The sequence below is a fragment of the Ischnura elegans genome, chromosome 4 (genome assembly GCF_921293095.1).
Source record: "Ischnura elegans chromosome 4, ioIscEleg1.1, whole genome shotgun sequence".
Classification (NCBI taxonomy): Eukaryota; Metazoa; Arthropoda; class Insecta; order Odonata; family Coenagrionidae; genus Ischnura; species Ischnura elegans.
The window spans coordinates 1,282,894-1,309,243 of NC_060249.1; the positions used below are offsets into that span (position 1 = coordinate 1,282,894).

The following is a 26,350-nucleotide window of genomic DNA, read 5'->3' on the forward strand; positions in this document are numbered from 1 at the left end:
TTAAGGCCAAAGATTGAAGGATGCTAACCAAGCGAGAAGAGGTACAGGGAAAATGGAAGGGATACGTGGAGGATCTGCTTGACGGAGAGAACATTCCGGAAAGATTGACTTTAGAGGATGAAAGTGAAGTGGAGGAGGTTAATCTTGCACCGGGAATCTTAGATGGAAAAAGCCGAGCGAACTCTTCGTGAAAAGAAGGCTAGGAAAGCAATGGGTGTAGACTTTATACTGTCTGAGCATCTGAGGTTTCTAGAGACGGATAGTAAGATAAGGTTTTTCGAACTAGTACGCAGGATCTAAGAGGAGGGATGTTGGCCGAAGGATTTCGTGAAGACGGTTCTGATTCCACTACCAAAAAAGAAGAAAGCTTTGGAATATGGAGATCATAGTAGTATTAGCCTATCTCTACGTGTCCGTTACTATATCGCACGCGCCGAAAGTGGTCCTTGAATATTTTTATATTGAACAGACAAATGGAGGCGAGGAAAAACGAGTAATTCGGCGAAGATCAATGTGATTTTAGAAAAGGGAAATTAACTTGTGATTGAATAGCGATAATGAGGTTCCTGGTGGATAGGGACCGAGAATATGACCACGACGTGTATGTCTGTTTCGTGGATTTTGAAAAAGCTTTTAATAGAGTTAACTGGGTAAAGTTAATGGATATTCTCAAGAAAATATGCGTAGGTTGGAGGGATCGATGACTTATTCGTAATCTTTATATGACCCAGACTGTGCATGTGAGAGTAGCAGACGTAGAATCTGAGTGGGCAAGCATTAGCCGAGGTGTGAGGCAAGGCTGTCCTTTATCGCCGCTGCTTTTTAACGCATACACTGAGGAGATGGTAAGAGAAGCGTGGGACGAGTTGGAAGCTGGAGTGAAAGTGGGAGTAATGATGTTCAAATCATTGAGGTTCGCGGATGATCAGGAGCTCATTACCCAGTCAGCGAGAGGACTACAGGCTCTAGTGGATGCGTTAGAAGACTGTTGCGAGGAGTATGGGATGAGGATTAATCACAAGAAGACTAAAGTAATGCTGTTATCAGCAGTGGCTGTATCCGTTACGGATACAGCCACTTCTAAGTCCATAGGGCCCTTAAAAGGGCCTTTAGGCAAGACAAAGGAGACAAACCAAACGAAGAACGGCCTCCAGCATCAAAAGCCATCCTGCCATACGTCTCCACGGTCTCGGGGAAAATAGCAAGGATTCTTGTTAAACACAATATTCGCAGCATTCACCTTCCTCCTGGCAAACTCCGGGATCAGTTAGTCCGAGCCAAGGACCCTATTGGTCTCAAGACAGCCGGCATTTACCGTATTCCATGCGAATGTGGTAAAGTGTATATGTATTGGAGAGACGGAGAGGACCATTGAGACGAGGGTGAAGGAGCATCGATGCCACCTCCGACTCGGACAATTTGAAAAATCGGCCAATGCTGAGCACTGTGTCCAGGAAAATCATTATATCCACTGGGAAGAAACTGCCCAACTTGGAAGAACAAGAGGCTATTGGGACCGTATAACTAAAGAAGCCGTAGAGATCCGTCTTCACCCCAAAAACATCAATAGAGATCGAGGACTGCAGCTAAGTAGCGCTTGGAGCCTGGCATTAAATACGACGAGGACGGAGGAAAAATCCCGGACCAATCAGAGACCACCTAGGTGAAGGAGGAGGGTATAAATATCGAAACACCGCGACATCGGCATCATCAGCCCTGAGGATGTTGGGAAAGTCTCCCAACGAAACGTCGGCCTACACCATGCAGACCCTGACCCGGTTGGAAACCCGAGAAGCTTTCATCCACGCTATTCACCGGGAAAAGCTCAGATTCTTCAGTTTTGTAAAGCGATTCAAATGCGTGTCCGAAGTGGCGAGAGCAGAAATGAGGTGTACTTTATGGGATGGAATTGGGCCTGATCTTTGCGGTCCCCTTCAGCGACAGTGTCTCGACGGATGGGTCGACAGGAGCAGTGGCTCAGCGAGGGGGGGGGGTTTGGGAGTTATACCCCCCCCCCCAGAGTTCAGAAATTTTTTTAAGTTCAATTCCATTATACTTAATTGGATTGATATTACTAAAAGAATGTAATGCTGTGAGGATTAATAAAATATCCCTCAGCAATCCCTACAATTTTAATCAATCAAGCAAAACGTACAATTTTGAACCGTGTATCTTAAAATTCAGCAATTTATTAATCTCGCACCTACCGCTTCTCCGGGTGGGTATCCATACCACCACACACCCCGGTATTAGTTGCAACTAACCCCCCCCCCCCCCAGCCTTAATTCCTGGCTGCGCCCCTGGACAGGAGATTAATTAAGACAGATTAACTCACCCCCTTGGCGTCGAATATCTGGCAGAAGTCGTTGAGGGCGATGGGCTGAGAGCCGCACAGCACGTAGGCCACGCTCTCCAGCTGCTCTGCGAAGTCTATCTGCTTCTCGTCTCTGCAAAATAAAAACGTAAATGAAAGACAGCAAACGAAGGCAGCTCAGGAAACCACTCACTCCAGGAGTCGCACCCAAACAGAGGCCCTCTCCCGGCGGGAGGCAGAATACATCTGGTCCCAAGTTAAGTGGGGAAGCATTTGCAAAGAAGAAGACAAGGAAAAAGGACGAGACCATTTTGATTCTCTCACCCGATTGGCAACTCGAGAGAATTTCATCCAGGAAATGAGCTCGTTCGCTATTCCTGATTATTGTCGATTGAGTTAGAGTTTGAATAACAAAGAGAATTTTCGCCGTGGCGGCTTGCCCATAAGGCCTCTCGGACGCCGCCCCTCCCAAAAATTTGAAAAAGGAAAAAAAAATTATTTGCCCATTCAATTATAATTATACATCTAATTAACAGGAGTGTTTTTTTCAATCGCATACATCAAAAATTCAGGAAAAACACGCAAAATTAGCGCGATAAGTTCGCATTTGTAGCCGCGGGGCGCTGGCAAATGTCCCAATCCATCACCATGTAGTTATATGAAGAGTGACAGTGGTGGGGGGCTGCTGTGCGCTTGTGCCTTATGGAAGTCTTGGGACGCCGTCCGAGCATGCGCAAAGCAACGCATCTAGTGAGTTGACATCGTCGCGCCGCACAGTGGGGCCAAACCCCACTTTAGACGGACAAAAGTCAAGAACTTTTACTAACAACCCTAAAATATTCATATATATGTTTTAGAGACCGCTTTGATGAAATCCAATATTAAGTTTTCAATATTTTCGATTTTTTTTTCAATTTTATTTCATCTAGAATTTGAAAAGTAACTTGGTTAGTTGTAAAAATAGATTATATATAAAAATTTGAAATAATAAAAATAAAAAAGTTCACGTTAATAATTCTAGTGGTCAGAAAAAAATCTGATATAAAAGTTGCAAAATTATTTTAGCGATATCTTTGAAAAAACCTTCATGCTTAATAGAAAAATAAAGTTTTGCTCACAAGTTTGCATGTACCATTTCTCAATACACAAAGAAAGAAAATACTGCATTGAAGAGGTAGTTTTAACTTTCAACGATAAAATACAATAGAATATGGTTTATTGCGCGTAGAGAGTGAAAAAGTGCTAAATTGGCATTCCGGAATCGAATAAGTACACCTCAGTTGAACGGAAATAACCTTTTCGAACACTTCATTCACGACAGGGTGGGAGCCTCGGGAAGGGCGCCTCTACATTTCAAAAATCTCAGCCCTTGTAACAGATCAACAGAAAACTTCACCGCTTGTACCCATGAGTAGACAAAATATATAATGCATGTAAATTTCATTTGTTGAAAAATAATAATATCTTAATGGACACTGTTTATATTATAGTTTACCCGTTGCTATGCGGCCATTGCAGCCGGATGGATTCCCTTTCGGCTTGTCATGCATAGCTAATCTTTTATCATAAAACTCTTTTTGCAACTCGATGGCAGTTCATTTCTTTCTCATTATTTAGCTCATTCTTCAATTAATAATATATCTAAAAATCACGTTACGATTCCGTCCGATTAAATAACTTTTCTCTAATTAAATAAAACTGTTCATCGTGAAAAATCAACGACGTTCCATTCATGATAATTAATTTATCCAGCGCTATTTTCTCCAAAATGTAAATAGTAAAAGCAAATTTGTATTTTCAATACTTATTCGATCGATATAAAATCGAAGGGACCAGTGTAATGTAATCATAGTTTAAAATCGACCGTCCATTAAGGCGCCTGCGACTCCGGGACCAGTGCTTCGCTTTTCTCTCACTTTGACACATTTCTACGCGAAGGTGCACACATACCAACCCGTGAAATACACTGTTATGCAGTTCAAACATCCTATTACCCAACCTAATATTTAAAAAAAACCGCATTTCAAACTTTCATTTTTGGACTCTTGTCCACTTAAAGTGGGGTTTGGCCGTTTAATCTTGGTGTTGCAGTGTTGCAGAATACCTTGTTTTGGTGACCATTTGACATATTATGGGTGCTTTCCATTCATGTGACTCACGCGTCGACTTGTGTCGACTCGCGGTAACTCTTTATAACTCTCCTATTTCTGTGCGTTACCGTTTGTTGACTTGTGTCACAACAGTCGGCGACACACACAGAATGGAATACGAAAACCGCGACGCAAGTCGACTTGTGTCGACGTGTGTCAATGAATGGAAAGCACCCTATGTGAAAATTGTTTTAATTTAAATAGCCCTAGTTGCAGTTGAGTTAATCGAGTTATTAATTGTTAGTGTTTTAGTGTTAGTGATTGTTTTGTGTGTTAGTGAATCATAATGGTCTTTAGATTGCCTTAAAAACTCACTAAAATACACAAAATATTAAAAATTTTGACCCCTCCCCCGGTGGAGTGTGCCCCTCCCAGCATTTGACTCACGAGCAGCCGCTGGATTTTCGTAACTTTCTTTTTTCTCTCCATCGTCTACTTCTCGAGCCATTGGCAACGAAATTTCGATGGGCTGAAATTTTCATGACGTCACTGACTCTTGATCTCCGCAACTTCTCGGCCTCGGGCATCCATCTCACGAGGTTTGCTGCCGTGAGCACCCCAGTCATAATTCTTTCCGTCAAAAATTGGGTCGCTATGAAAGATTCAGTGGACCAGAACTTTGATGACGTCACTAACCCATGAAAAGTGGCTGGCAACCTAAGCACTTTTTTTCAATCGAATCGAATTCGAATCGAATTGCGATTTTCGGCAATGAGAGAACAAGCGCCATGCGTCGGCAAATCACTTGATCTTCCGCGTGAAGACTTAACGGCATTTACATTGGTTTAACTCGTTGGGCATCACCAAGGTTACCATCGTCCTCGAGATGAATGAATAAGTATGAGTGACCGCTGAGATATTATTGATTCACACTGACGACGATGGAAGAGTCGTTCGTTGACACGCTAGTGACATGCAACGATTTAAACGGGCGGAAATCCAGAGAAATCTTCAATTAATTAAAAATTCAAATTAAAAAATCAGGCTAAATTGGGGGGAGTCCTCGCGTACAGGGTAGATTGCCTTAGTTACGGCGTTTCCCGACAGACTGCTAGAAGATGCCCAATGGGAGGGGCACAGTAGATACCAGGGAATAATTGAGGATGTCCCGTTTGTTTTTCATTGGTTTTACAGATTTTGAAGAACAGATACTGAGATAAGTCCGGTATTTTACTTTCAAAATTTTTATTTGCCTTTCACTAAATTCGTATTGGACGGTGCACTACTGCTATATTATGATTGTTTGAGGTTTGTAGCAAGAGTAAGTCCTGATCGGAATGTTTTTAGACTTTTTACGCCGTATTGGCCTTTAAGGCCATAGAGCCACGAGTTGCGGCGTCTTCTCAAACGTAGAGAGAGGGAGAGACGCCGCTCTGAACTTTGGTACACATTCCGCATATCTCTCATGCGCCGCACGGAATGAACAACTATTTCAAATGAATGGGGAATGAATGGATTGCATGACCATTTTTAATTTCGAAGGCGTACAGAAAATAGGGTGGTTTCCCTTTATTTTTTAATGCCTAAATCGAAAAAATATAACTCCTGGAGTACGCATTTCACACTTTTCGATTTTTAAGTGACGATATCTATTTTTCGCGATTAAATGAATAGTGAACATTTTCAAGCGCGCGAAAACGCGACGCTTAAGTATGAATGCCGGGAAAAGCCCGTGTGGCGTCATTCTGGTAACCGCTGCCGCAAAGTGAGGTGACCTTGGGGCGAGGACAGGGCCGCTAGGCGCAGGCTGCTGATGCAGGCTGCTAGCAGGTAGCAGAGCCCCTGATGACGTTATCTGTGCCGAAACATCGCCCAGTCCACCGCTGGGCATCCAGTGCATGTGATTTAAGTGCGCCTCCTCGAACCAAAACTAAGTACACCGATAATTTCCACTTGTGGAGGTAATCCTCAAATGGCATGCAGTTGATATTTCACGTCATGAATGAATAATATACACGAAAGTTTGTCTAAATCCCGAAATTTCATCTTGCTTTTACAGCGCCCGCTACATATATATGTATACACAACTCCCTACCAATGTAATTGGCCAGCGTGATGAACACAAGGTATAAGTATTAATTAACTCCTGGGTGAATAAATACATAAACAAAGGTGCCTGATAAACTATTAATTATATTATATATTGCCAAGAAACGCAAGGAGGAGGAGACGGTGGCTACGAGCCATTCGCAGAAATCCGGGAGATCTATAGATTGTCATAAGAAATTCTATCAGGGTCGCGGCATGAATTTTAGGTATACTATCCTAACGAGCGGCAACGTTATCATCCATTTTTCTAATATAATTGAAATAGACTAGTTAAAAAGCTTGTATATTGTCATCCATATGTCGCATTATTAATACCCCAAGTAATAAACAAGTGACGATGAGTGGCTAAATCCTCAAAATCAAAACAATGCTTACAGCATACGCTCAGTGTATTTCCCGGCGTCAGATACGACACTTATGACGTCACGCTCCGCTTCGGCAATGCTCGTGTGTCTTCGCGTAGTGGTCGGCTCAGAGAAATTTCGCTCTATTTTTAAAGTCAATTTTTATTTCTTTTGATGATGAATGGTGAAATCTTAGGTATTTTCGCGAGCTAATATATCCGTTTTACCCATTCAAAATAGTTTTCATTGCAATCGACGACTCATGCAGTTTTCCCAGAGTAACACGTTTTCAGCAACAATATAACTCGTTTAGTGTGTATATTAAAACTAAAAATTGTTTTTGTGCTGTGTAGTATTTAATTATTTGCATGCAAATTTTGAACATTACTATCCTAAATCTGTAGGATTTGACGTAAGCAAGGTACAACTTAAATTAATTGCCTAACTTGCATCTTGGAATTTAAAAAAACTGCTAAATTAAGTCTCTGTTAAATGAACTCCTTCGGTTTAAAATGTATTTTTCAATATAAATTGGATAAATATAGCACATGTTAGCTATTTTTCTTTGTTTTAACATGTGTAAGCTTATAATATAATGACATAAACATAGCTATAGTTTTACAACCTGCATTTCAATTGCATTACAATCATAGACATGTACTATTAATTAGAAAAATAGTAAAAATATATGAAAAGCATTTGCAAATTTTATTTTTCTTAAAACTTCAATAATGCGACAATTTTTCATTTTTAATAGAGCTGCAGAATACAGAAATCAATTTTGGTCGGTTTTGATAGCACGCGGCGCTGATTCGCTGAGAAGACAGCCCATTGGCTGGGAGCTTAGAAGAACGTATAAAAGAAAACTCCGTTCCTCCTTCCTAGCACGCGGCGTATCACCCTTATGGGTGCGGCGTGTCACCCGCAACATACGGGATAGACGCCGCGAGGTTATGTTTTACAGAAATAATTATTACGGCTAAGAGAAGAATGATATAAGTATGCGTTTTTGTATGTACTTCAAAAACAAAACTGGTATATACTTATTTTTTTAAATGTGCGGAATCACTCCCTAGTATATATCCTGAATCTTATTTTAATACAATTCCTTCACGTGCAAGAAGTACAGTGGCGCCTGCTCCATGGGGCCTGAGGGGGCCCGAGCCCCCTCAAAAATTTGCTATGAGTGTTGAGGAAAAAATGTGCCAGGCTTGTCGATTTTCCCCGGTGTGTCCAGATATGTAGATTAGAGTTAGCAGGGTTCTAATGTTGATCATATGACTCTTCTACAATGTTCAAGAATTTAAAACTCACTACTTATAAAATTTCCCGGGGCAAGATCCCCGGTTTAGGACCCCCAATATTATTTGTAAATCGGCATCCCTGAAGAAGTAGGTATTTGTGGGAGAGCCCTAAAATTTGTCAAGCGTGCTGTTAGAAGGTACAAAACATCGAACCTGAGGGGCTACTTCGCCATCCTTAGGCGACACAACTACATAATAACTTGCGAACCAACTGTAGGATGTAAGGCAGGACACCTCGAATAGGCAGCCAACATATGGGATTCGCCAACGAAATGTTTAATCTTTTGACGAAATAAAATACTAAATTAAGCTATAATTCGTTAAAATCTGTCACGTTCCAATTAAGGATGCCCACAGCTTTAACAAAAGCAGGCTGGGAGCCGCGAGAGAAATGACCGCAACGCCTAGGATTCTTTTTACTACACATGAGAAGCCAAGAAATACAAGTGATTATCTTTCTAAACAGAAATAGAAGCTGATTAAATAAATACAGAATAACTTGGTGACCAAGGGATACGAGTGAGTCTCTCTTATGTAGTGACATATTGTGGAAAATCTAATGCACTTCAAAATATCCAATTCATCAATTTTGTTCTATTTATTAAATTTCTGTTCCTAATTCTGTTTAGAAAGAAATCACTCGTACCCCTTGGCTTGTCACCCCCTCATTTGATATGTTTTTTTTTTTCAAAAATTCATTACAACGCATTTTTTCTAGTTTAATTCTTACTGCCATGCATGGCACTACGCTTGCGTAGCATCCCATTCTTTACGGGAACGGATTTCCCTGTGAACTACAGCGTCATAAAATAAATTAAATAAAATACTTGGTTCTATTCCACACTTTATTTATTTTGTGGAGTTTATATAAGGTTTTATTCCACACTTTATTTATAGTGTGGAATATTATTTAAAGTTTGGAATAGAACCAAGTAAATTATTTCTTGATGAAGCAGTTCCTCAAAGTAACGCCTGAGACCGTGTCTTATATTAACTAGAGCGTCGTCTGCAAATAATCGTTGATTGCTGTGTCCTTTTTCACCAATGTCGTTTATATAAAGAAAGGATAGGAGTGGGCCTATGACACTACCCTGAGAGACACCAGAAGTGACTCTTACCTCGTCGGAGACTGTACCGTCTAATACTAATCTTTCCGCGGGGTCTCTCAAAAGTTCTCTAATCCAGGAAATGACATCTTCATCTCGCCCGTAAGATTTCGGTATTATTAAGGGACCAATACACGAGATTTTTTATCTGTGGATTTTCGCACAATTTGAGCCTTCACACGACGGAGATTACTACTCTCTATCACAACGACCCTACCCACTCTGACGCCTCTTCCTCGATACCGGTTTCGCGGTAGGAATAGGCACGTCAGATTCATCGGAGGTTCCATCCGATAGCAACTGGAATCTATTCGAGAAGGGGATGGATTAGCCTCAGCATCCCCCAAATCTCGTCCTAGAGAGACCCCACCACCGTCCCTCCGAGACACGATCCTCAGAATTGCGGGGTGGCGTGACCCATTCATCGAGGGATGGACCTCGAGGAAGGCTCTCGATCGATCTGACGCCATTTGCCATCGGGCGAACCCGTGCAGCCATCCTGCGCAAATTGACGCTGTAAGCGATCAGAACAATTGAGCAATAGGGTAGTTTCCTGCATCAAAGAAAACGAAAGGCATCGATAGCGTATCGTTACCCACCATTAGTGTATTCATAATATACAAATTATTTGGTTTTAGAATTCCCAGTTCAGACGAATGGCAATGGTCAATTTTAACCGCATTTGAAAAACGCCAGATTGGCGCCCATGCGATGCCACTCCACGTGACGTCACAGGGACCTAGTTTCTATACGAGTAGATACGAGTTTTTCATCGTCTGAGATTACCTGTGCTTGCATGAGGTAGCTCAGGGAAACATGTCTTAATAATCACCTATTAAAAGTGCCTATGGTCGGAAAGTTTCCTTCGTTTGATAAGGTTTTAGTAACCCTTATTTAAGCCAAGCGCTACCTGCTAGCAGGGTACTCTGCTACCTACGAGCAGCCTGCATCATATTAGCGCTCAAAGCCTCGCCCCAAGGTCACCTCACACGGCGACAGCGGGAACCAGAATGACGTCACAAGATCTTTTCCCAGTATTCATACTTAGGCGTCACGTTTTCGCGCGCTTAAAATTTTTCACTTTTCATTTAATCGCGGAAAATAGATATCGTGATTTTAAAATATAAAATCGTGAAATGCGTACTCGAGGAGTAATAATCTTTCGACTCAGGCAATAAAAATAATAGAAAACCACCCTATTGATTGGGCTTAGAGACCCCAAGGATCTACCTTCAGAAACACAAAATACCTTAGCCTATTCCTCTCCCAAAATGGTTTCAAAAACGGAGCCATTAAGCGAAATATTCCATACAAAAGGAACGAGGCACTCACGGACGAATCCGAAGCGAGGGACGGCCAATGAAACCTTTGCGAACGACGGATGAGATGAACAACACCGGTCGAAAATTGTAGATTCTTTGAATGCAAGTGCAAAACGTGGGAAATGCGAGGAATACCGATGCAAGGAGGCCAACACTCATTTCACCGGAGAAACGGGACACAGATTTGACAGTCGAATGTGACATCACTAGCCAATGAGGAACGGACATTCGACTGACATGATCAACTGTCAACACGAAAAAGCAAGACACGAGATGGAGAGTGGAGCGGCCATACTATTAATAACATAGTCACTGTCTTTCAAAGTCTGTCTGCGAAATATTGCATTAAGTTACACTGTCTGACAATTCGTTCGGCCACTTGTGGATTCGATAGTTGTCCATCATGGATGCAGTAGGGATCGAGATAACCAACCCTTAGATTAAATCGTAAGATATTGACGTCGCAGTGCTTTATAGTAACTCGAACACAATGCGAAGTAAATGATGAATGTTAAATTTAGCAGCCATTACACATTATAAAACAGCCGATTCAGTAAAACTCAAATGCAGCCGTTGAAGCCGGGAACAAGTTGATCACATCTTCACAATCACGAAACAAATTCCTTAATTACCAGAGTCGAGGAGAGATAATCCCACGGGCAGCGACGGTCGATCCTTCACGACATCACCAACACGCGTCTCACTCAACATTTCAACAAACAGCACAAAAAAAGAGCACCGACAAGCGCAATGTGTCTGGCCTCTCTCTCTCTCTCTCTCCCCTCCACATTCCCCCTCCCCTCCTTCCTCCCTCTCCCCCTCTGCTGCCTCGTGGCGCTGGTGGGCTCTTCTCGGGACATGATAATCTGAAGGCTGCCCGTCAATTGTCAAATAGACTATGGAGTCGTGTTTGCTACGAAAATTCTTGGCCTCGCTTCGGGGGCAGTCCGAACCCCCGACCAAGGCCCTTGCCATGCCCCCGACAATACAGACGGTGGGGAAAAGGAAACAGCGGTGGAGACATTGGAGGAAAGAAATAGCCACGCGGGCAATGGAGGCGCTGTTAACTCGGGAACAGCTAATTGGAGGAGCAGCAGGGCCGGGAGGGCGACCCCCTGCTACCTCATGCGAGCCGTTATGCCTTATCTATATAAGGGCCATGGCCTTATCATAAAAATCAGGGAGAGGGGGGCTCACGTGAGGAGGGGCGCAGGTTGGAATTAATGCTGGGGGGGGGGGGGGTTTATGTGCAACTAATACTTGGGTGTGTGTTGGTATGGAATACCCACCAGGATAAGCGGTAGGTGCGAGATTAATAAATTGCGGAATTTTAAGATAAATGGTTCAAAATGGATAGGAGTTTTACGGATTTCTGCGGGATATTTTATTAATCCTTACTCTATTATATTAGAAATATCAATCCAATTAAGTAAAATAGATTAAATTTAAATATTTCTCTGAGCTCTGGGGGGGGGGGGGGGTTAACCCCCCAAAAACACCCCTCGCTGCGCCACTGCTCAATGGAGAGGTGCTTATTGCGTAACTTTGGGTGAATCATCCGGCCCCGAGGAGCAGTGTTCTTTCTCCATGTTCAAAACAAAAAATGTGGTGCACTTTCGCTTCACATTTGACATTGGAGTGATATGAATTCATCATCGTATATTTGATACATGAGCTGAGGAAATGTAACAAATATTTACGGAAAAGGGATTTGATTTATGAGGTGGAAGGAAACATGAGAGTGAAGATAAAATTAGGTGGGCTTCAGCAGGTAGAGCAATTCGAGTAGCGTGCTTGAGGAGAACGAACAAAGCAGTGAGGACTTCAGGAAGAGAAATGCGAAATGAAGGGAGGCGTTCATGGACAGAAAGGAGCTCATGAGAGGACCGTTTTGTAATAGTTTAAAGGAAAGGTTAGTGAAGAGTTTGATCTGGAGTGTAGCTCTCTGCGGTGCGGAAACGTGGACACTGAGGAAAGAAGACGAGAGAAGATTCGAGGCATTCGAGATGTGAGTATGGAGAAGAATGGAGAAGGTGAAATGGACGGAGAGGAAAAGGAACGACGAAGTGCTGGATATGGTTGGCGAGGAGAGGCGGCTTTTAGATGAGATACGGAGGAAATAAAATGTATGGATGGAGGGAGTACTCAGCGGGGAGGGGATGTTGCAATCAGTGGTTGAGGGAAGAATGTTAAGTATATGAGGGAGAGGAAAGAATGAGAATAGGATTTTTAGATAGAATATCAACGAGGGTGGACCTAATAGGGTAGTTTCCTTCATCAAAGAAAACGAAATGCATTGATTGCTATTCGTTACCCACCATTAGTGTATTCATAATATACAAATTATTTGGTTTAGAAATCCCAGTTTAGGCGAGCGGCAATGGTCAATTTTAGCCTCATTTGAAAAAGGCCAGATTGGCGCCCATGCGATTCCACTCACGTGACGTCACAGGGACCGAGTTTCTATACGAGTAGATAGGAGTTTTATATCGTCTGAGATTACCAATACATGCATGAGGCACAGAGCTCAGGGAAACATCTCTTAATAATGGATGAAAAGTTCTCGGGCTTTCCACCGGGTAATAAAATCCTTCTCCGCCGACGTTTCGATATCCATCAGGGGCATCATCCACAGGGCAACTGAGTGTCGAGACAAAAATTCGAACTTCATTTATAGGGACGGCTGAAGTTCGAATTTTTGTCTTGACCCTCAGTTGCCCTGTGGATGATGCCCCTGATGGACATCGAAACGTCGGCGGAGAAGGATTTTATTACCCGGTGGAAAGCCCGAGAACTTTTCATCCAACACCTACGCCGGGAAAACACCCGATTATATTTTATCTCTTAATAATCACCTATTACAACTGCCCATGGTCGAAAACTTTCCTTCTTTTGATAAGGTTTTTGTAATCCTTATTTAAGCCAAGCGCTACCTGCCTGCAGAGAACTCTGCTACCTGCTAGAAGCCTGCATCGTATCAGCGCTCAAAGCCTCGCCCCAAGGTCACCTCACACGGCGACAGCGGGAACCAGAATGACGTCACGTGGGCTTTTCCCAGCATTCATACTTAGCGGTCGCGTTTTCGCGCACATGAAATTTTTCACTTTTCATTTAATCGCGAAAAATATTTATCGTCATTTAAAAATCTAAAAGCGTGAAATGCGTGCTCCCAGAGTAATAATCTTTCGATTTAGGCAATAAAAAAGAATAGGAAACCACCCTATTGATGTGTCAAGGGAAGGTCCGTTTCTTTCCTTTCCTCGCACAAGAAGAGCAACTGGAAAAACTTCCATTTCATCGTCACTCAATTTCTCAAAAACTGCACGAACCGAAGTTATATTCCGTCAAGCATTTACTAAAAATACGTCCCTCAAGAAGTCAACTTAGCAAGCAGAAAATATGTACACCAAGAGTGGAAAACAATAAATTGTTTGGAAGAAAGCGAGAAGAGGGCGGTGAAGTTTACTCTTAAAGGTCACTCACTGCAAGCAGAGGCCATAGGGCCACAGCAAAAGTGGAACTGGCAAGACGTCGATCATTGCCAAAGGGAGATCGTGGAAAACTCATCCGCTTCACAGTTGTTGACGCCAATAGAGGGCATGGTGCAGGGCGGCTAGGTGTTTGATGGTAGGTTACGATATAAAATGAAGCGTTTCCTTCGCCTCTGTAATATGTATGATGACATCACTAGCTACGGGACAACCAACTAATTGCATAGACAGGTATATTCCTTTTCCATCGCTGCTTTTTTTCATTGATTTCCGCATATTTCCTTCAATTTTAACATTTGAAGCGTTTTTTTGGCCTGCGTTTATACGCAATCAATGCTTTGCATGGACACTCTTTAGGCCGTTTTCACACGAACCGGCAAAGCCGGTACCGGTGTCGGCGCCGTCACCGGCACCGGCCGAAGGCCATTTCACACACACCGGCATCCCCGGGATCAGTGACCAGTTAAATTCTGGTCGTGTAAGAAGAAAGATGTGGTCTGAAGATAGGAGAGGTAATTTGATCTTGCTTTTTACCTTAGCGGAAATACAGGAGATATAGATGAACTAACGAATGACCTTGCTGCTATCCAAGCTTGGTGCGATGCTTGGCAGGTAGAATTAAATTTGGAAAAATGCGTCGTAATGAATTTCTGGAAGAAGAATAACCCCCTACAGCGTAACTATATCATTCGAGGCACCCAATTAAATGCAGTTGAATCCGTGAAATATCTAGGCGTTAGACTCAATAATGATCTATCGTGGAATAAACATATTCGAGAAATAACCGGTCAAGCTAATCGTAAAATGGGTTTTGTTAAAAGAATATTAGGAAAGTGCGACGACAAAGTGAGAGAAATTAGCTACTTTTCCCTCGTTAGACCACATTTGGAATACGCTGCCAGTGTTTGGGACCCTCATGAAAAAGGCTTAATAACAGAGTTAGAACGCGTGCAAAGAAGAGCTGCCAGGTATGTGAAAGGTCGTTACGATAGTCTTGTTAGTGTAACTGACCTCTTAGATAAACTCGGATGGGAATCTCTGTCGGACCGTAGATTGAAAAATAGACTAAACCTTTTAGATAAATTCAAGAGCAGTGTCTTTTCTGACGAAGTTAACCATATCTTGCGGACGCCAACGTACTACGGAAGATCAGATCATATAAATAAAATAAGAGAGATAGATTGCAGAACAGACAGATTCCGAATGTCATTTTTTCCACGATCAATAAGAGATTATAACGGCAGCAATAGAACTCGTAAATAGATTGCATGACTTGTAGTGTAGCCTACTAACCTATGTAAACCTTAAAGCATGTTTCTGAATTTCTATTCTATATTCTATTTCTAACAGCATATAGTAGTATAGTTTGTTATTATACGGGACGTTTTTTGGACGGTGTGGTGTGCATGTGGGAGTCCAAATGCATGCTGCATGCTGGTGATTGATCACCCCCTGCCAAACACCCTAGAGGTGGCTCGCAGGGTATTATGTAGATGTAGATGTAGATGAGACGAGAAAGATAGTTCTCCGTGCATCCACTTTTGAAAGTTGGATGTTTGGGAGGAAGTTTCTGTTCTACATATGAAAAACTTACAATGGACGACTTATTTTTTTTGTATGAGTTTTCATACGAATGATTTTCTCTCATACACATAGGATATGCTATTCAGTACCAAGATGCAGTAAGTAGAGTATATACACCGCCGATATACACCACTATAACGTTTAATTATAATAGGTACAGAGAAATATTTGATAAGATTTTGTAACAAAAATATAAAAAAAACAAAAGTCCTCGAATGGAGGGGTTTGAAGGTTAGATTTGCGGGTCACAGGGGAACTGCAGCTGTTCACGTTGAGGCAATGATAATTGTCTACTGAAGACGATTGTTGCATGAAATCTGTTATTGACGCTGATCATAAGATGAGGAAAACAGAGAAGCTGATGATGAACGGGAAGGAGATAATTCTGTGACCGGTGATTTATCTCATGGTTTTCCTATTTTAATAAGTTTTAAGACACCCAGACGGAATTGATTTTTTTCCTCGTCGCCTATTTTCCTCTCAGCGAGTACAACGGATAGAAAAAGTGCTTGGTCTACGTCTTCTCGGTACCTGAGTTTTTCCGTGAGTGGCAGGCTTTGTCCCAGTCATAAGATTCCTCATCATGTGCCTATATTTCTACTTCAATGTCCCTCAGTATATGACACCTTCTCCTGTGACCCCTCTAGACTTTATATAGTGTCATCTTTTTGACATACTGCCGTTAAACATTTAAGTTTTCATGGTACGTATATTTCTTCGTATTACTTTGACCAGATCTCTTACCTCATTATTTTACTAATTAATTTATGCGATTCTGCCATTTCGTAAAAAGGACGAAAATTTACATTTCATTGCGATTTTAGCAGCGATAGTGTTGGAAGCCGGCAAAAAATAGTACTATATTCGAGGATATGAAAGGAGAAGCGCGTAACGAGCGATCTTAGGATTCAGTGAGATTGAAAGTTGTAAATGTAACTATCTCCTGTGATCGACAAAGGTACCTCGTCAACCCATAGTTTAGCTAAAATGTTCGTGTTGAAAAATAAGAGGCAACATTTATCCAAGAGCATATGGTTTATTGAAAAGAAACTGTTTCATATTCAATTAATTAAACTTGCTGCACTTTATCAACGCTAGCTGCACCACATTACGAAATTTTACAAAGAAACACTTCTTGGTCGTAGGATCGTAGAGCTATTAGTCAACGATATCGAGGGATAAATACAATCAGTATTATTATAACACCTACAGGGTTTTAAGAAAGATTTGCGCGAATTTTAATTATGACCAACCGCGAATCAGAGTTATCGCTCTCTTACCCAAATGCATGGGTGCGGTCGATGGGAAGCACGAACTAGTAATGAGATTTTCTCGTGGTGGCTCAATGAACCTTATCGACAAGGTCTACTTTTCCATTCTATTGATGGCAGTTGCCTATTCAGACTGCATATTTACGTATATCGTTACGTATTGACGTTAGGGGCCTGTAGAAAAGAAGGCGACTCATCCGTTTTTCAATGAACCACTTTGTTTGAAATTGATGGTCAGCAAGAAATTGGATATTCCACCCCCGCTTCCCCTGAAACGCAACTAGTAGCGAAGATTTTCCATTTCTACATGTGATTGGTGAAGAATTTTATTCATTGCAATATCTATGGCTATCTATGCGAGAGCTCACACCGAATACCAGCAACGAATTGCACTTTGTTGTTGTGCGTTTGTTATGCCACGGGTGAGTGCGTGCGTATCCTGCTGATGATGTGCTCTGGCGGTTGTTCCGAATTTCAAACGGGAATGAGTTATTTCAGTGCTATTTAGCGATCTATTAACATTCAATATAATGTAATAACTCAAAGGGTAGTTTACTTAACCAAAGAAAACGAAAGGCATTGATTGCGATTCGTTGCCCACCATTAGTGTATTCATAATATACAAATTATTTGGTTTAGGCGAGTGGCAATGGTCAATTTTAACCGCATTTGAAAAAGGCCAGATTGGCGCCCATGCGATGCCACTCCACGTGACGTCACTGGAACCTAGTTTTTATACGAGTAGATAGGAGTTTTACTTTGTCTGAGATTACCAATGCACGCATGAGGCATAGAGCTCAGGGAAACATGTCTTAATAATAACCTATTAAAACTGCCTACGGTCTGAAAGTTTCCTTCGTTTGATAAGGTATTAATTATCCCTATTTAAGCCAAACGCTACCTGCTAGCAGGGTACTCTGCTACCTGCTAGCAGCCTGCATCGTATCAGCGCTCAAAGCCTCGCCCCAAGTTCACCTCACTCGGCGGCAGCGGGAACCAGAATGACGTAACACGGGATTTTCCCGGCATTCACACTTAGCCGTCGCGTTTTCGCGCGCTTGAAAATGTTCACTTTTTGACATATGCGCCTAGCTGGGCACATATCCTCACCCCAAGGTCACCTCACTCGGCGGCAGCGGGAACCAGAATGACGTAACACGGGATTTTCCCGGCATTCACACTTAGCCGTCGCGTTTTCGCGCGCTTGAAAATGTTCACTTTTTGACATATGCGCCTAGCTGGGCACATATCCTCACCCCAAGGTCACCTCACTCGGCGGCAGCGGGAACCAGAATGACGTCACACGGGATTTTCCCGGCATTCACACTTAGCCGTCGCGTTTTCGCGCGCTTGAAAATTTTCACTTTTCATTTAATCGCAAAAATAGAAATCGTCATTTAAAAATCTAATAGTGTAAAACGCGTGCTACAGGAGTAATAATCTTTCGACTTAGGCAATAAAAAAATAATAGGAAACCACACTATTCCTTAATGCTCTTGCAAATGGAATTTCTACGCTTTTTTCTCGTTGCCTCATGCACGAATCGTATTCGCAACTTCATAGTAACAAAATGGATTGACATATCAAATTTTACAGAATGAATGTTGCAGGCAAAACTTTCGCAATAGTCTAGTCAACTTTCATGGGGTAATGCTCCTTGGTGTTGTATTTGTTAATGCAAATGTGAAAAGGTATTATGAAGCAAATGTGAAACTGCTATTTCTCGTATTGACCGTGTAGTGTGGACCGGTAGAGCAGTTATCTTTACGAAGCGAGCGAAAAATACACTCGACTTTGATGCTCCACATCATCAAAAACACAAATGTCGGTTAACAGTCCTAATCACCGCTCATTTTCCCGATAAATTAGCATCACCCCCGCTGCCAGCGACACCAGTGGTGACTTTTGTAAAACCCACTCAAATGCATGGCACGTGTCGACACATCTATTAGCCTACTAGAGAATCGAATACAGTAACACATCAGCTGCCATCGCACTTTTACCCTTTCACTTCTGTTTTTTATAGAAAAATTATTAAGTTTAGATTGGTAACTAAAAACGAACTGTAAATAGGTGGTAGAACACTTAGTGCATATGATTATTAGTCAATAATTTCCATTTTGCGGTACTAACGGAGCGCCGATGGGAGCAATTCGTAATTTTTCTCCTATTGACCAACGAAATCTTGAGTGTATTCCACTATAAAAGCTTTACATCTGCGATTATACGAACAGTTTCAGGAGGGAGGAACGAGGGAATGTGCGATCGTATGTATCGCCAATTAATAGGTGTGGAAGAGGCGCCATTTTGCGGAACCTATGGGCGTTAAAATAGAAAACATCAAAATATAAAATTGTATCCTGCATTGTTCGGGAAGAGCGTGCACTTTATTTGATTGTAACATTTTACAGTTGGTAGTGGTTGCTACATACTTAGGAGTACTTATTTTGCAAGGTAACATATATATAGCTTAATTAGTAAAATATATCTGAAAAATAATATATAAAGAGGATATCAGAGAAATCAACAGGATTAGCGATAGTAAGGTGAGATGGCACAAGAATTAAATGGTTTGGCCATGGGCTGAAAAAAGAAGGCGGAAGTAAGGTAAAGAAGTTTCGGAAAGCAAACGACGAAGACCAAGAGATAAATGGCGGGAAGAGTTGTCGGGATCACCAATTCGTGTCAGGAACTGCAATAGGGTGGTTTCCTATTATGTTTTTATTGCCTAAATCGAAAGATTGTTACTCCTGGAGTACGCATTTCACGCTCTTAGACTTTCGAATGACGATATCTATTTTTCGCGATTAAACGAAAAGTGAAAATTTTCAAGCGCGCGAAAACGCGACGGCTAAGTAGGAATGCTGGGAAAAGTCCGAGTGACGTATTTCTGGTTCCAGTTGTCGGCGTGTGAGGTGACCTTGGGGCGAGGCTTGAGCGCTTATAGGACGCAGGCTGCTAGCAGGTAGCTTAGTAATCTGCTAGCAGGTAGCGCTTGGCTTAAGTAAGAATTATTGATACCTTATCAAAAGAAGGAAAGTTACCGAACATGGGCAGTTTTAATAGGTGATTATTAAGAGATGTTTCTCTGAGCTATGTGCCTCATGCATGCATTGGTAATCTCAGACGATGTAAAACTCCTGTCCACTCGTATAGAAACTAGGTCCCTGTGACGGCACGTGGAGTGGCATCGCATGGGCGCCAATCTGGCCTTTTTCAAATGTGGTTAAAATTGACCGTTGCCATTCGTCTGAACCGGTATTTCTAAAACGAAATAATTTGTGTATTATGAATACACTAATGGTGGGTAACGAATCGCAATCAATGCGTTTCGTTTTCTTTGATGAAGGAAACTACCCCATTAGTCTCGACACTTCGATGTCCGGCTCGTCCTTCGCCCCCAGGGCTCTGAGTGGTCTCACAGCCTTTCGTCCTCAGAGCCTGCGATTGCTCCATCATCGAAACGTTGGCAGTAATGCAGTTGCTAACCCGGTGGCGATCCCGAGAACTCTATAATCAGTCTATTTTGCTGCGAAGGCATTAAATCTTTCTTCAAGAGAGAGATGGCGGGACCAACTAATGCATGATTTGGAAAATCTGGTTGGAGCCAGCGGAGTAGCCAGGAAATTCGTCCGGGGGGGGGCAAAAACAGAGGGGGGGAATTTTTTAGAAACAGGGTACTTAGTAATAGGTTTTAAACTAATTTTAACACTTTTCATATTCGAAAAAACTTCAATTGTTAAAGAAAGCTTTCATTAATTCATGATTTTCAATACTTTGTTTTCTTTTATGAAGGAAAACGATTGTGTTTTTATATTTTGGGGGGTCCGGACCCCATGAACTCCCCCCCATGCTAAGGCACTGGTTGGAGCTTCAGAAGAGGAATATAGAGATGAAGTTTCAATGAGGAGATCAGTGGCCCTGGGAGTGAGTGTGGTGGTACACTAACACTAGGGATGAAGTAGTGTGAAATCATACGTTGATCTACTCACGTAAGTCGAGCCTTGAGGAACTCCACCCATTCTTCCTGCTGAAGCAGATCGTCCCTGTCCTGGTCGAAGAGCCTGAAGAGCCGCTCCAGCACCTCCTGGGGGCAAACAACGGAACCACAATCAGGAAGATGAGGTCGTATGGGCGCACTTGACTGCCACGGCCTCACAACGACACAATATCTACAAAGGCAAAGGTTCAGAAAAAGCCGCCTCAGGAGTATTTGGTTCAGGCGGTAGGCTATTTATTTTTACACTGTTTTCGTCTACACCTACATTTCCAGATTAAAGCTTGAATTCAGTTTTAGAGTTAGAAAGCCAGATAAGACGTTTTACTTCTCAGGAAAATCGTAATAGTGTCATGATTGCCGGCGATTTCAATGTTCCATCGGACGATTAGGAATAATATCGTTTAAAAAATGGAGGGGAAGGCAAGAACCTGCGCGTAACTTTGCTTTACTCATTCCATGCCAATTCCTTGACTCAGCTAGTAGATACACCAGGTCTAGTATGTTGATACCAAGGGTAACAACATACTAGACCTCTAAGCAACGAATATTCCAGAGTGCGTAATCAGCACTGAGGCTGTGGCTGGTATAATTGACCACAAGGCAGTGCATGGAAAGTGTCATATCGTCTCTGTTAGAAAACCTGTGTCAGGAGGAAGGGTCTATTTATTCCATACGGCGAATTTTGAAGGGTTGAAGCAATACTCGTCGAACTCATTCGCTGTTTTCAAAGACGCCACTTTCAACCTTGGGGTAAACGACGCATGGAGCAAGTTCATTAGTATTACGCAAGAGGCCGTGGGTAAAAACCCAGTAAGTTAAAACGTTTGAATACAGAACCGACATGGTGCAAGCTAAATTCCGTAAATATCTCAAGCGACAGAGAGCAATTCACTCTCAAATGAAGAAGACACATTCGGGACTTACCTGTGAGAAAATACAAGAAATGCGTGAAAAGTTTAAAAAATTGAAGAAAGAGACGAAGAAAACACTTAGGGAGGCGTTGAGTGAATTCAAAACAAAAATATTCGACGAATATTTAGACGACAACTCAAAGGCTTTCTGGTTATACGTAAGGGAGGTACAGGGAATTAGCGCTATACTCTCTTCACTCATAAATGAACGAGGTGATAGAGTGACGACAATCGAGATAAAGCTAATATCAGGAGGAGCAATTTGGAAAATCTTTAACACATCCACTGATTTGGATACTCAGGCCTGCATAAGCAAGTTTTTGATTGTGGGTAAACTTTTCTCGGGATTCCCACCGGGTTAATGTTTTTATAACGGCCAACGTTTCAAGTACCGTCTCGGCACTCATCTTCAGGGCTGAACATTGATTTATTTAATGTTTGGTTGCTAAGTCCCATTGTTGTAATAAATTAAGTTAAATAAAAAAATTATATTTAAAAAATAATAATAAAATAAAATACGATGTCAATTCCTTTTATCGCACCTATAATAAACAGTCTGATTTCCTTATGTGGCCTATTTATATAATGAAGTTCTTTAACTGTAATTTCGAAAAATATTGTCAACTGCATCAAGATTGGCTATCTCTGTGACTGTAGGTGGCGTTAATTTTTGATTTTTGCATTCGCGAATTTTCCCTCACTTCTAGAATCTTCTGCAAAACGGGTTTCCAAGTATTACTGATGGAATACCCAGAGTCTCTGCTAAAGTTGTTTTCATCCAACTTAATTTCAATAGCTTCCTTTGTGAGGCGATCCCAAAAACCTTTAGCATGGCAAATTATTTTTGCTTCTTCAAATTTAATGATGTGGTCCTGGCTCACACAATGTTAGGCAATGGCAGATTTCTCCAGTTGCCCGAGTCTTAAGTGCCGCTTATGCTCCATGAGCCTAGTCTCAATAGTATGCGACAAGTTTCTCATATCTAAGCTCCTCCGCACTCACACGGGACACGGTAGACGCCAGGAGTCTTGAGACCAACTGGATCCTTAGCTTTAACCAGCTGCTCCCTTAATTTCACCGGAGGCACGTGGATAGTTTCAATATTGTGTCTCCTAAGTATCCTAGATATTTTACCCGATATAGTGGAGACGTACGGCAGGCAAGCTTTGGCTACCGGTTTTTCTTTTCCACCTTCTTTCTCGATATCCCGTGGCTGGAAAGTCCTCTTGAGTTCCATGGAAATCTGGTGCCCACTGTGGCCATTCTGCGCAAAAGTCCTTTTAAGGAATCTTATCTCCGAAGGTTAACTGCTCTTGTCAGAAATGGTCTTAGCACGATGGAATAAAGTTGTGAGGACCGTCGATCGCTGTGAGGGGTGATGGTGACTATTCCCATTGAGGTATAAGTTGGTGTTCGTCGGCTTACGGTAAACACTATGACCTAATATTCCATTCTTTCTCTGCGTAATGAGGATTTCTAGGAAAGGCAACCGACCATCTTTCTCTAGTTCCATGTTGAAGGTGATGATGGGATGCCGGCTGTTCATATGTCCCAAAAATTGATCAAGAGTGTCCCTCCCATGGGGCTAAATAATGAAGGTATCATCGACATACCGGTAGAAATGCTTCGGACGAAGTAGAGCAGAGTTCAAAGCCTTTTCCTCAAAATCTTCCATAAAGAAGTTGGCAACGGTGGGGGAAAGAGGGGATCCCATAGCGACTCCATCTGCCTGCTCAAAGAATTCACCATTATATTGAAAAAGGTAGATGTTAAAACGTGGTGAAATAGTTTCAAAGTTGCACCATCAAATTTGGATTCCAGACGTAGAGTATCAGCTACTGATACTTTACGTCTCCTGGAATCCAAATTTGCCACTGGAGAAATCTGCCATTGCCTAACATTGTGTGAGCCAGGACCACATCATTAAGTTTGAAGAAGCAAAAATAATTTGCCATGCTAAAGGTTTTTGGGATCGCCTCACAAAGGAAGCTATTGAAATTAAGTTGGATGAAAACAACTTTAACAGAGACTCTGGGTATTCCATCAGTAATACTTGGAAACCCGTTTTGCAGAAGATTCTAGAAGTGAGGGAAAATTCGCGAATGCAAAAATCAAAAATTAACGCCACCTACAGTCACAGAGATAGCCAATCTTGATGCAGTTGACAATATTTTTTCGAAATTACAGTTAAAGAACTTCATTATATAAATAGGCCACATAAGGAAATCAGACTGTTTATTATAGGTGCGATAAAAGGAATTGACATCGTATTTTATTTTATTATTATTTTTTAAATATAATTTTTTTATTTAACTTAATTTATTACAACAATGGGACTTAGCAACCAAACATTAAATAAATCAATGTTCAGCCCTGAAGATGAGTGCCGAGACGGTACTTGAAACGTTGGCCGTTATAAAAACATTAACCCGGTGGGAATCCCGAGAAAAGTTTACCCACATTATTCGCCGGGAAAGCATAAAATCATAAGTTTTTGACTGGTGCCAAAGACGGAGGAGGAAACAGGCATGAAAGAGGACTGTCAAAAGCTGCTGTCCAGTAGTTTTATTAAAGCAACAGAATGTTATTAAATATTACATTTACCTTGGAAGTGTTTTTTTCATTCCTACTCTCTCATCATTAGATTATTCTCTATCGGCTATAACTACTATATTATCAGCAAATCGTGACATACTAACTCTTTGTCCGAGGATATTAACACCCAAGGCCTTGATTTTATCGCTCGCTGTCTCGTAAACATTAAATATTGCAGGGCACGGTACACACCCTTGCATCACACCTTTTCCTATTCATGCTTCTGCACAATTGGGCCTACATTTTACCGCAGCTGTTTGGTTTTATACGAGATGTGCATTAGGTTATGATCACTGTAGAGCACTCCAATTTCTTTCAAAATGCAAATCATTTCACGTTATCAAATTTCAGCTGCATTATTCCATCTCAATAATTCCCTGCAGGTTCTGGCCTATGAATTTGGCAGTCATTATTATTAATATCATTATTATTCATATTATTATTGTTATTATTACCCTTCCTCATTGAGGGTAGGCCTACTCTTCCTTAACCTTCCTCTACCCCTGCGACACCGCAAATAGCCCCTGCTCTAAATATACATCCCTTGTGATGACTGACTCACTCATGGATACAAATTCCCGACCACTTCTAGAAGAGCTGGGAAGCTGAAATTTTGGCACACATACGGGTAATCGGAAAATATCCGGAGAAAAATCCGAAAACCGGAATTTTCCGCCATGTGCCGTTGCTATGACGACAAAATGGCCGAAAACGCGCATTTTCCGGGGACGGTTTTTCTGTTTTTATCTTACTGCGCGCGAACCGCGCGTGCCACGCGAATGATTTATGCACGTTCTGGTAGCTGATAAAAGTAAACACGTATTTATGTCATGTTTTTTATTAAGTTCTTAGGTTATATTATTTATTTATTTATTGTTTGTTATTTAAGTACATCACTGCAAAAATGTCGTCCCATAATTGGTTTTTCGGAAAAAAATCATACTTTCCACTGCCTTAGACGAAATTTCAGGTATAGGATAACAAAAATGATTATTATATAAGCTCGTAATATGCTCAACAAAATGTAGGTAACAGTTTGCTTTTATCGTCCTCGATTGCCGAGATAAAAATTAAAATATTCCGAAAATTACGAATTCCAAAAGATCGACAGAAGATTTCTTCAACTTTTACCTGTTCGATTTCTTTTAAAGTTTTCAATTAGATGAAGCACTACCTTATGTTTAAGAAAATGTAAAAAATTTTATTATCGATATACTTCAATACTTCCGAAATATGGATGTCATTGGTCTGATTTCTGTTATTTAAGAAATTAAATGGATGTGACGACGTATTATTGTTATTTTCATGTAGGTTTTTACGTCTATAGTTGCGAAAATGCCGTCCGAAAATATATTTCACGGAAATAATTTTCTTTTTTCTAATGAACAGTTAAGTTACACTGTTATAAATCAAAAGAGACTGTACTGAGATAAATAATATTTGACTTATTATAATAAATTAGGAAATAAATTCAATGAAATTATTGGCATGGCATTATGGCATTACAATGGCTTCTTAGAAACATACTTTATTCTTTCAATCTACATGAGGTAGACCGTGGCACGCATACGTGGATTTATTTCAATGAATTTTATAATATTTATGCCTTAACTTAGACAAATTTTAGGCATTTTGATTTTATAAATAATAATTTCAACATTATAAGCATTCAATTCTTGGCCTATTTTCATTTTTGACCGTAAAAAATGCTTTTAGGTCTAAGTTTGCCCCGTTCTTGGGGCACGTTCCCGCAACGCTAGACCGTTGCTTGACTGACGCTGAATTTCTCGTGAAAATAGCCCTCAGAGAGCAACATTCATATGTCATGACTTGTGGCTCGATAGATTTAACTGGGTTTGGAAAAGTGCACTGCGTATACCTGCCCCAGTGCCCGATGCGTAAACGTACT

At 41.4% G+C, this 26,350-nt stretch overlaps 1 protein-coding gene across 1 annotated transcript in view; it reads right to left on the reverse strand.

The window, feature by feature from the left end:
- Positions 1-26,350, reverse strand: part of LOC124156976 (NADPH oxidase 5) — a 214,222-nt gene that overhangs the window by 163,096 nt on the left and 24,776 nt on the right. The window contains exons 2-3 of the mRNA XM_046531419.1: positions 20,928-21,022; positions 2,336-2,447 (exon numbers count right to left, since the gene is read on the reverse strand). Coding sequence (XP_046387375.1) covers positions 2,336-2,447; positions 20,928-21,022 — 207 coding nt within the window. The remainder of the gene's footprint in view (positions 1-2,335; positions 2,448-20,927; positions 21,023-26,350) is intronic.